We start from the raw sequence: 12,874 nt of genomic DNA, 5'->3' as shown, positions 1-12,874 counted from the left end.
TTATTTATTTAATTTTAAAGGCAGGATCTCCCTATGTTGTCTAGCCTGGCTTCACAGTCTTGGGCCTAAGGGATCCTCCTGCCTCAGACTCCAAGTGATTTGGACTACAGAGGTGCACACTGTCACACTAGGCTTTTGTGTATGCTTTTAAAATGTGATAACATTAAGAAGAAACATTCTGAGAAAGGTAATCACAATTTCGTACAAATAAAAGATTAGAATGCTAATATACAAATAATGCTAACATACAAATAATTAAATTGCTAATATACAAAGGAGTTAACAGCAATAACTTATACATTGTACAGCAGGCAGTCTTGTAAGCATTTTACATAGGCCAAGTAAGTTTTCAAAAAATACAAAAACGTACTGGTGCCAATAGTATCATAGGTAATTCTTAAAAGAAATTCAAACACTCAAAAAAAACCAAATAAATACATATTTAACTTAACAATAATTAAATAATTACAACTTAAATTGTACTAAGACTTTAACCTCTCAAAAAGTGAAGATTATTGTTAATGACTAAAGCCTGTTGTTAGTGGTACAGTGAAATGGCCAATGTCTTACATTTTTAATGGAAATGTAAATCAGAAAAAGTCTTTCTGAAGAGAATTTGGTAACTAAATGAATCTTGAAAACATTTATTTATACCTCTTGACCCTAATATAATGCTTTGAGAAATGTCTAGAATTGACATGATCAGAGATGCACATGAAGATGTATGTGCTAGAAGGCTGGTCAGAGTTTTATTTGTAATAAAGAAAAATTGGAAGTAACCTAATCTCCAAGAAGCAAAAATGGAGCATTTAAGTAAATTATATAACATCAATATCTTAGACTATTAGGGAACAATTAAAATTATGTATCAATGGTAAATAATTAATCAATAGATGATTAGATGCATTTGTTGCAGAGTATTAATTGTGAAGTAATGGAATATAGTCATTGACAAAAAGGAATTAATTGCTTATTCATACAACAACCAAAATAAATCTTCAAATATTAAACCAAATTCCCTTTTTGTCTTGACATTATAGCTTTAGCCTTCTTTCAGTTCTTCAAATACAGATCATGCATTTTCTGTGCCTATAATGACCTCCCCTCATTCTCTTCAGCTCTTTAATTCCTATTGGGTCTTTAGCTCTCAGATCAATGCCTCTTTGTGTAACTTCAGAATTATAATTTTTATTTCTTTGCATGTACAAGTTAGTCCAATTGCAAGGTCAAGGGCACTGTCCTCCAGACTGCCAAATCTGCCCAAGACTTCTGTCACCAAGTACAAACTTGGGGATTTCCTAATACCACCCTCACATTTAATAATTTGATAGAAAAATTCATAGAGCTCACTGAAGCCTATTTAAAGTCATGATTGTATTACAAAGTAAAGGACACAAATTAGAATATGAGGAGGGTAGAATCTAGGAGGTTTTTTAAATATGGAGTTCTGTTGTCCTCAGGAAGTCTTACCCTCCTGGATCTATGTGTGACCATATGCAGACAGTAATGCTCCTTCAGGAAGCTCATTGGAATTCTGATATCCAAAGTTTTGAATGAGGCTTCATATGGGCATGACTGGTTGATTGTCCACATGCTTGAATTCAGTCTCTAAATTATATGGTAGATCTTTCTAGATTTCTAGTTGTGGTCAGCTTCTACCCTCTGGATATTGGGTACAAAAGACTTTACTCTGAATTACCTTATTAGCATAAACTACCAGGTGTGGTCCCAGGTGCTCACCATGATTAACAAAGATAAATCTATCCTTCGGGAAACCCCAAAGGGTTTAGAAGTTACCATCTAGGAGTTGGCACAAAGGCCAGACCCTCTTTGAGCAAGACAAAATTCTTACTGTACTGCATGGCTATGTGAATAATGTCCTCCCCTTCACCCCACTCCACCATATTTAGTAGAGTTGCCTATTAATATAGTACAAGATGTATTAATTTTGATTTGTCATAAATTATTCTAAAGAGTATAGCTCAATAATATGCTTAAGAAAAAATACATGAGAAAGAGAGAGAGAAAGAGAGAAGAGAGAAAGATTATCTACCATACTCTGAGCTCCAAAAGGGCAAGGGTCACATCTGGTTTTGCTCCCAGTTTTTTCCCCTAGCACTTCACATAGTGGTTGGCAAATATTGAGAGTCTGTAAAACATGGATGTGGGTACTGACAGTCTGAATCTGGCTCTTCTGGACAAGTTACTTATCCTTTAATTGACCTCTTCTGCAATGAGGATTGATTGAGTGAACATCACAGGAATTCTCAGAATAGTTTGTGGCACAGAGAAAAAGTTAGATAAATATTTAATATTATTAAATGCTCAATAAATAATCACTGATTGAATAAGTGTCTGGCACCATAAGAGATGCTTAGTGAATATTTATTGAAAGAATAAGAAACTATAAATTCTTCTTTAGTAGAGTTGCCTATTAATATAGTACAAGATGTATTAATTTTGATTTGTCATAAATTATTCTAAAGAGTATAGCTCAATAATATGCTTAAGAAAAATACCTAAGAAAGGAGAGAGAGAGAGAGAGAGAGAGAAGAGAGAAGAGAGAAAGATTATTTCAGTTTGTTTCAGAGTCTCTTTCACTTCTCCAGCAAGCAGTGCCCTTGACATTTGATTGAGGAATATAATTAGACAGGGTTCAAGATCTCTTCCAACTCCAACAACATGTTATTTGTCCTTAGGAAACAAACTAGATATAACAACAGAGAAGACCATTTTACATGGAAGCATGAAAACTTTGAATGTGTAAGTTTCCAATACAAACAAAAAGGGACAAAGTGAATATTCAGTTGATTAGCAAAATTCATCTTTAATACATGACAACATAGATTTGAATTGCAGCAGTGTATTTTTATTAATTTGATAGAATTTGACTGTGGTGGTGGACCATACACAAAGGTTGTGGAAAATTTATTTGAATCTGTAAGAATTTGTTGATTTTATCTTGGCATTTAAACTGGCCTAGTGTGAACTTCCAGAAGGTGATTGATAATAGAATCAGAAACGTCTCCAAATGACAGATTCAACACCTTCAAATATAGAAAAAAAGAATCAACATTTTAAGTATCAACTTTTTAGCTTCAAAGTAATACATATACACTTAAATACAATGACCAAATTGTTTTAAAATTGATTTATTATTATTAAACAATTATTAAGTTATTTAATAATAAAAAAATCAATGTTTCACCCTCTCCACTATGTTTATTTACCAAAGGTAGAAAATATTAACAATTTATTCCTCATAGTTCTGTGCACATATACAGAATAAAAATATGTAAATATGCACCCTTATGAACATGTTTGTAAAATGCTACTTTCTCTTGCCATTCCAGTGTTACCACAAGCAGTCACCCAGTTTGAAGAATTGGTTAGCATGGCGGAAACCTTGCTTAAGGGTGGAGGGACCATGTCCACATCTGCGTCCACTCTCTGGAGAGCAACAAATAATTCCTCACCAGATTCATTTGCCTCAACAGGCAGTAATTCCAATTCTAATTCTAGTTCACCAGTTTCCTTGAAGGCTGAGGAGGAGCATCATCCTGAAGAGAAGCAGGTCAGTTGGAATACTTGCCCTGTCGTTCTCTGGAAAATAGTTAAATGCAAAAATTAAAATAAAGGCAGAAATGATCATTGTTGTATCAGATAAGTTTTTAGGTAAGTTTAGGACATAACCTTAATATTCTTATTATATTGAACTATTTTATCTATGCAATGAAAATTAATTTCTGAGAGCAAATACCCAGTATAAAAAACTAAAGTCAAATTGTAGAAAAATGATCAAGTTTTTAAGCTATTACATTCTAAAACCAATAACAGGAGGATACTTAGGCATCAACAGTTATAAAATTTTATATAATTGAGAGAAGATAAATTTCAGTCTCTGTGCACTGGAGGATCACAATTCCTTTTTTATTTATTTTTTTTTTTTTTGCAGTTTCTCTTAATCAAAAATCAGAAACCCAAAAAGATAAGGTTTTGTTAAAATCACAGATCAGCCTTGGAAATTATGCCTTCAAAGGGGATAATGAAATATTAACAATCTAACATTCAGAATATTTGAGTCATAGTATACCAATTTCCTATTGCTATTAACAGATTACCACAATTTAGTGACTTCAAATAACATAAATTTAGTATCTCATATTTTTGTAGGTCCAAAATCTGGAACAGGCTTCACTGAACTAAAATCAGAGGTCAGCAGGAACATTCCTGAAGACTGTAAAGGAGAATCTGTTTCCTGTTCATTTGTGTTGCAGGACTTAGTTTCTTGTATGTAGAACTGAATTTCCCATTTTCTTGCTGGCTCTAAACTAAAGGCCATTCCCACAGCTAGAGGCAATCACACCCCTTGGGGTCATGGCCCACTTCTCCTACCTACAGAGCCAGCCATGACACATAAGTCTCTCTTTCTGAATCTTTCCTCTTTTTTGTGTCTCTCTTTTCTGACCCACTCTTCTGCCTCCCTCTTCTGTTTTTAAGTACTTGTATGAGTAGATTAAGCTCACACGAGCAATCCAGGATAATTTCCCATCTCAAAGTACTTACCTTTAATCACATCTTACAAAATTGCTTTTGTACTGTGAGGTAATATAGTCACAGTACAGGGATTAGGCTGTGATCTTCAGAGACCATTATTCTGCTTACCACACTTGGTATGCAGTGCTGAGGATAGGATTGATCCTTGAAGCACCAAATCCAGATTACATGACAAGAATTTACATGAACCCTGGAACAAATATCTCATAAATACTGAGAATTATCTCAAAGATAACATTAAACTCTAACCCTTGAAGTGTAAAGCATATACTAAAGTATAATATGTCACCTTAAATAATGTTGATATTGTTTGCTGGCACATCTTAATTAGTAATATATTTCTCCAGATACCATTTTTCTTTTTCTAACTTCGACTATTATTTCTTACTTTTTTAGTTCAAGATTGAAAAATGGCAGATTGCCCGTTGTAATAAGAGCAAGCCTCAGAAGTTTATTAATGATTTAATGCAAGTACTTTACACAAACGAATACATGGCCACACATAGCCTGACAGGGGCAAAATCCTCTACTTCAAGGGACAAAGCCGTAAAACCAGCTATGAATCAGAATGAAGTTCAAGAAATCATAGGTGATAATATCATTTCATTATATTGTCACACAAATTTGAAATTGTGTTACCATTCAAGGTCAAGTTATTCTTTCATGGTCCTTTTTATTTTTTTTTCAAATTTATTGTTCTATGAAAGAAAAATTTTAGAATAGTATAATGCTTCCATTAAACATGGGAAAATTTATTGAAAACTTTTCATTAAAATGGTTTTTAAAATAAAACTGAAGGTCATGGGCTGGGGATGTGGCTCAAGTGGTAGCGTGCTCGCCTGGCATGCACAAGGCACTGGGTTCGATCCTCAGCACCACATAAAAATAAAATAAAGATGTTGTGTCCATGAAAACTAAAAAATAAATATTAAAAAAAAAAATAAAATAAAATAAAACTGAAGGTCATATGACCAACAAGTTTGAATTAATAACATTTGTGGTTTTCAAAAATAAAAAAATTTAAAATAAAATTTCAATAACAATTTCCATTTTTCTCTTTCTTGGTTATATCCTTCGTCTTTTATTCTAGAAAGATGAAGGTTAACTTGACTATACTATTTGTAGTTTTTAAATTAATAAACCTTCTTACATATAATCATCTAGATTATTTAAAAAAAAGATTTTTTTTTTTTTGCAATCATCCAACAAATTTAGAGAGTCTCTGAATCCGGGTTCTATGTATGTCATTTCTTACCTGGAAAAAGATAATTTGGAATCTAGTAGTTTCAACTGATGTTAGGAATGGATAAAAATAAATACCTAACATTATGGAGCAAAAAGATTTCAGGTTGGAAGTAAGGAGCAGGGTTATAGTTGAATGGTGCCATAGGAAGACAAAAGTATATTCTGCTTTTACAATATGGACCTTCTGGGGCTGGGGTTGTGGCTCAGTGGCAGAGTGCTTGCCTCGCACATGTGAGGCACTGGGTTCTATCCTCAGCACCACATAAAAATATAAATAAAGATATTTGTATCCATGTATAATTAAAAAAAAACAGACAATATGGACCCTCTGTTATCTCTTGTTTTATTTTGAAAACAAAATCATTTAAATACCTCTTGGGAATTTGGGGTACTTTTGTAAAATGGAGACAAAATTACAATGTAGGATGTTTAATGTTTTGCCTCAGTTTGTGCTTTAAGATTCAAAAGTCTCATGAAGTGTTTTGGGGTGTTATTGTTGTCTTTTACAGGAGTAACAAAACAGTTATTTCCCAATACGGATGATGTTTCAATTAGGAGAATGATAGGGCAAAAACTAAACAACTGTACCAAGAAGCCAAGTTTAAGCAAAAATCTTAACTCTCAGGATATTAAGTAGATCCTTTTGGTAAGTTTTTACATCTTCACAATCCTTTCAATGTGACAGCAAAATGTGCTATTTTTATCTCTGAAACAGCATTTTCCAAATACTCCACTGCAGAGTACTCTTTTCCTCCTTCTCTTTTTTGCTTTCACACCATGAGGTAAGAGCTTGCTCCGCCATGCACCCTCACCACAAGCCCAAAGGCAACCAGACCAAAACATCATGGACTGAGACCCCCAAAAATGGGAGCCAAAATAAAGCTATTCTTTTCATAAACTGATTATCTTGGATATTTGTTGTAATAATAGAAAACTAACTAACATGCTCTCCATTATTTTGATGGGAAATATGTATGATCATGTTATTAATAGCTTCATTGAGGTACATGTAGGTAACACACAAGAGTAAGGTTCACACGTTTGGAAGATATCCCTTCTCCCTGCCCCCCCACCCCCATTTTTGAAAATATTTTCAGTTATAGATGGACACAACACCTTTATTTTGTTTATTCAGGGTTTTTTTGTTTGTTTGTTTGTTTGTTTTTTAATGTGGTGCTGGGGATCCGACCCAGTGCCTCACGCATGCTACCACTGAGCCACAGCCCCAGCCCTCTCCCTACTTTCTTTACTTCTCTTTGACTTCTGTTTTGTCTGTTTTCTGCCTAACTGGAGTCACCATCAACACTATTTTATTTGTCTTCATTTTTTCTGACCATGTTTTAAGTGGAACATGGAGTTATATATGTAGAGTAGCAACTTCCTCCACCCTCTACCCATTGCTGTCACTACCATCCTCCTCAAGGGTCCTTCATCTGTTTTGTTATACAAGTAAGTCCAGCTCCAATGAGAGCCAACAAGAGTCTCTCTTTCTTAAAAAAAAAAAATACTACTTACAATAATTGCAGTGAGATCCTTCCTCTTGGCTCACACATATTGGAGACTGACTTCACGAGTTATAAAAGATAAGGATATTTGGATCCTTTTTCTCCCCATGGGATTATAAATTTCAGTAGATTATGAATCTCATAACTTTCCAATTATAATTGTGTAAATGTGCCCTAGAACTTCTCATTTTGACATGAGACAAGCCAGATATCCTGAATATATTCAGGGTAATATTCAGAAATTTGACCTTTCTGAATGCTATGAAACTAGAACTCCAACTCATGAAGCTATCTTTTGGAGCACATTATTATATTTCTGAATTCCATAAGTCATTTTAATATCCTAAGCTCTGTCTTTTTTAATATCTTAGACTACCAAGGATAGTAACAAAACACACATCTGACTTTATCAGCCAGCAGGATATTGAAGAAATGAACATTAAAAGATTTGTATATCAGTTTTGCTTATGCGTGCCAGTAGTAGTGTTATTAAGCCTCCTGACTATGGCATTAATGAAAATTGAAACAAAGGAAAAACCTTTTGTTTTGAACACAATATGTTCTTGTGCCTCTGGGCCTAAGCCTTGCTTTGTACTGACTGCCAGGTTACCTTGATTAGGAATGCATGTTTTGAATCAGAAGTGAAAATTAACATAAATGCAAATTCTGTTTAATTTGGCAGATATCTTTAACTTAAAGTATAGCTAAATTCAACTTATATCCAAAGGACTGAAGAAAATATTCTACTGGGAAAGACATGGTCACATACAACCTTAATTTGTAAGTGCTTGATGAATTAGGCAGATACAGCACCATCTACTGGACTACTGCTGTATTTTTTTTTCCTTGGGTCATTGAACCCACAGGAACATAAACATGACTACATTCATTCAGATAAACGTACTCCCACTCTGTCCTGCCACCAAAAAAATATTCCCTGGGAAAATTATTTTCCTAGTATTGGTATTAGCAAGGCAAGAGGTACTGAAAAATCATGCAAATGTCTACAAATTCCTGTGCATCAAGAAGCCTAGGGTCCCCACCATGGTTCCTATGGTAGACTGTGTCCATGTCCCAGGACTAAGCTCAGGTCCTTGTTGGTGACTTATTTATTTATTTATTTTTAGAGAGAGAGAAAGAATCTTTTTTGTTGTAGATGGACACAACACAATACCTTTATTTTTATGTGGTGCTGAGAATCGAACCCGGGTCCCACCCGTGCTAGGGGAGCACTCTACCGTTGAGCCACAATCCCAGCCTGGTTGTTGGTGATTTATGAATTGAAAGTCATTTTCTAGATAAGGTTCATTTCAGTTGGAGTAAGAGCTAAGTTCTGTCCCTCTTAATTTAAAAAAGTCTATTCTCCTATTCCTGTGATTGCCCTCAATTTGCCTCAGCTCTCACTTGCCAAGAGCTTGAAGTTATCAATCTTTCTGACCTTTCTCTATTTTTTTACTTCTTTCTTATAAGAACTGAAAAAAATTATTTATAAGAATTACAGAATATTAGGCTACCACCTGTTTTTTTTAATAAACAATGACTTTTTTTAATATTTATTTTTTGGTGTAGATGGACACAACACAATGCATTTTATTTTTATGTGGTGCTGAGGATCGAACCTGGGTCCTGCCCATGCTAGGTGAGCACTCTACCACTGATCCACAACCCCAGCCCTACCACCTGTTTTTAAAAAATATTTTTTTAGTTATACATGGTCACAATATATTTGTTTATTTATTTTTATGTGATGCTGAGGATGGAACTCAGTGCCTCACATGTGCGAGGCAAGCGTTCTGCCACTGAGGCACAACCCCAACCCTAGGCTACTATCTCTTAACTCAACCTACGAAGTGATCAACAGCCTTCTCCTGAAATGTCCAAAGCTACCTCAATGTTGATCATCTCAACATACTATCACATATGCATATATAATTGCTTAGAGCTAATCTAACATAGTGGCGCTCACATAGCAGGTAGGCAGGCTATTTTGCCCCTTTCCTTTCTCTCATCAGGGGATATTTGGAAGTGTCTTGAAGATTAATTCTGGTTGTCACAACTGGGTGGTACTACTGGCATCTGGTGAACAGAAGTCAGGAAAAGTCGATTTTGCCATCTTGGGTCCAAAGGCAGTTTGGAGGCAAAATTCTTTCTTCCTCATGGGACTTTGGTGGTTTCTCTTAAGCCCCTCTTAAGAGTAGGGAAGGCAATCTGTTTTGTTCAAATGACTGATATGTTAATCTCATCTAAAAATATCTTCAAAGCAACATCTAGGCTGCCATTTGACCAGACAATTTACACCATGGTTGACACATGAAATTAACCATCATTACTAATGTGTTGGGAAGGAAAGTCAGGTTTGAAAGGCTGCTGCACCTTTTAATAATGGTGAACTTTGTAAAATCACATGACTTCTCTGAACTTCAATTAAAACAGGGATAACAGTACCATATATCTCAGATCCAGGACTTCTGGAACCTGAATCTGAATTGAATTTGCAGAGTCCTCTTTAAGGGAAGGAATGCAAAGTATGAATATATAATTGGTTCCAGCTCCATATATTAATTTAGAAGAAAAATAAATCATGAAAACTACATTGTTAGGTGTTAACAAATTTCTCAGATATCACATATATATATATAATGTAGAGAAAATGACATCATATTAACAGCTGTACAATATTCTACTTTATTTAGTTGTGTACACACTGATTGCCTCTTCTTTTTTAAAATTTTTTTATAGTTGTAATTAGATAGCATGCCTTTATTTTATGTTTATTTTTATGTGGTGCTGCCTCCACGAGCTAGGCAAGCACTCTGCCACTGATAATAAGCCCTGCCTATTCTTTTATTGTCTCTGCATTTGATGAGAATCTTGTAATGGCATTTTCTGTAGGAGGAATAGAAAAAATTATTTAGACTATTCTCTAAATATTTTATGGAAATTTGCTTTCTATTTTTCTCTTTGACAATTTTCTTTTACTGAGGTTTCTTTTACATTGTCAATTCTTTGTTAGTAATATGTAATTTTTAGGATTGTTGTAAAATTTGGAGAAACTTTTCCAGGCATGGTGGCACACATCTCTTACCCCAGTGACTTAAGAGGCTGAGCCAGGAGGACTGCAAGTTCAAAGCCAGCCCCAGCAACTTAATGAGGCCCTAAGTAACTTAGTGAGACCCTGTCTCCAAATAAATGGGGAGATGTGGCTCAGTGGTTAAGTGCCCCTGGGTTAAAAAAAATGGGGGAACCTCTATTGAATCTCTTTCATATCTAAATCAGAAGATGTCAGGTCTTTTCGGGTCTTCTCTGAATGCCTGCTCTTAAATGTTCTCTGAATTAACCATATTCAGAATATTCCTAGAAGACATACCAAACTGAGATGACCAAGAAAAATGTAACTATACGTGGATGACATTGCAAAACACATAAAATACATACTGGTCAACCCTTTATTAATGGTCATTTATTTTATTAAGATCATAGAAATGGTTACTGCTGCTCCATAGTTACAATAAGAGGACAAATTATCACTAAGAGACAGTTGAAATGGAAAGAGCCAGCTGTCTAAACTGGTTGTGGTTGAAATATCTTATTTTTGCAAACTTAACAAAATACAGTCATGCGTCAGGTAATGTTGTTTCTGGTCAACGATGGACTGAATATACAACAGTGGTCCCTTAAGATTATAATGGAGCTGAAAATTTCATAGTGATGTTTTGGCTATCATAACACATTACCAATGTCTTTGTGGTGATGTCAGTTTAAACAAACCTATTTGGTTGCCAGTTATATAAAAGCAAGATACATATAATTATGCACAGTGTATAATGCTTGGTAATAAGTAACTGTTATCGATTTCTTTACAATATTATAGTTTTTATAATTAGATGGCACTCTTTCTACTTATAAAAAAAAAAGTTTATCATAAAACAGTATACAATGTTATGACAGCAGTAGTCTCATTCACTCCCTTGATTGGATTGATTTCTCTTGTGCTAGATGTAGTCTAGTGTTGCTTTGTTCATCCTGGCCCTTGGGGCAATAGGCTATACCACTTTTACACTATACAGCCTATGTGCATAGGCTCCACCATCTAGGTTTGTGTGAGTATGACAAAAATGTCTAACTATGCATTTCTCAGAACACGTCCAGTTCTTAAGTGACAGTGTGACTGTATATAAACACATAAAGATACTGATAGGGCCTCTTTTTTTGAAGGTACCCAGGCAAGTAAGCTTTCTAAGCATCATAGTAATTCTGCCTCTAACCTTGCTCATTTGATTCTTCTGTGTTTTGAATGAGGTAAAGCAGGTCTGGAAAACTACCAGACACTTAATAAGCAGTAAATAAGCATTATTGAACAATAACAGAATTGTGAATAATACTTTAAGATGGTTGATCACTTTGCATATAGGGGGTAATTTTTGAAATTTACCTATTTTGGGGTCTTTTAAAATTTACTTAATAAAAAGTTTTTTAAAAGTCACTTCAGGGCTGGGGATATGGCTTAGTTGGTTAGAGTGCTTGCTTCGCATGCACAAGGCCCAGGGTTCAATCCTCAGCACCACCACCACCAAAAAAAAAAAAAAAAGTCTTTAAAAAAAGTCACTTCAGATAAAAATTAATGTGAAATACTTTAACCATTTTCTGTGCTGAAATTTCATTGCACAAAATAAAATAATCACTGATACACTTTACTAGTAATGGTTCTTATCAACAATTTGTATTTTTAAAAATATTTTTAGTTGTAGATAACACAATACCTTTGTTATTTAGTGTTTTTGTGTGCTGCTAGGGAATGAATCCAGTGACTCACATGTGCTAGGCAAGCTCTCTACCACTGAGCCCCAGCCCCAGTCCAACAATTTGTATTTTAAACACAAATTTGTAATAGATATAAAAATAAATAATTCACACAATTCTTAAAGTATTATAAAACCTGTAATACAAATTTTCCCTCTTTTTCTTTTTTTGAAATTTTCTTTTTTATAGGTATGACAGGTATCTGAAGCAAAGCACCTTCAGTTTTAAGACTAACATTGGACTAGAGAATTTGCAACCTCCCTGGCAGTGAGCATAGAGAGATATGTGCAGTGACAGGCTATAAGTCATCTGTAACATCGCTGGACTCTCCTGATGGAGTAAGAAGCTTGCTGAAGAAGCTGCATGTTGATTCCACCCTGAATACCAGTGATGCATCAAACCAGAGAAATTCTACCAGTCAAATAAGCATGCAGTATGGTTTCTTTGGAAATATGCATTTCCCTATTCCCAAATACTTCTCTGTACAGCTGAGCAGGATAGTCAGAGCTCTTACATTAGCAACAAAACTTCAATCCCTCAGATCAGTCGTTGTCCTAACAAAACATTGTATATTTATAATTACCAGTGACTCCCCATCATAGGTTTTGGATCTTTAGCATAAGCACATGTTTGGAAAAGTAAACAGAAATAATCAATGTTCACAAAGAGGAGAATGGCAAAGTGAGCCTGCACTCTTGTAGCCCGTCAAACCAAGTAATAATGTTTCAGAAACAATATTATTCTGTTATCTAAAAATGCATAAAAAA

The 12,874-nt window shown here is 34.6% G+C and overlaps 1 protein-coding gene across 1 annotated transcript in view; it reads left to right on the top strand.

The window, feature by feature from the left end:
* The window catches only part of Bend6 (BEN domain containing 6), a 36,278-nt gene extending 23,882 nt beyond the window's left edge, over positions 1-12,396 (top strand). The window contains exons 3-6 of the mRNA XM_027938192.2: positions 3,354-3,574; positions 4,954-5,146; positions 6,312-6,448; positions 12,297-12,396. Of these exons, the coding sequence (XP_027793993.1) occupies positions 3,354-3,574; positions 4,954-5,146; positions 6,312-6,439 (542 nt within the window). The 3' untranslated portion in view covers positions 6,440-6,448; positions 12,297-12,396. The remainder of the gene's footprint in view (positions 1-3,353; positions 3,575-4,953; positions 5,147-6,311; positions 6,449-12,296) is intronic.
* The last annotated feature ends 478 nt before the right edge of the window (positions 12,397-12,874 follow it).

The sequence above is a fragment of the Marmota flaviventris genome, chromosome 6 (genome assembly GCF_047511675.1).
Source record: "Marmota flaviventris isolate mMarFla1 chromosome 6, mMarFla1.hap1, whole genome shotgun sequence".
Lineage (NCBI taxonomy): Eukaryota > Metazoa > Chordata > Mammalia > Rodentia > Sciuridae > Marmota > Marmota flaviventris.
Note: the sequence above shows the minus strand (reverse complement) of the source record. Positions and strands in the feature narration are given on the sequence as shown.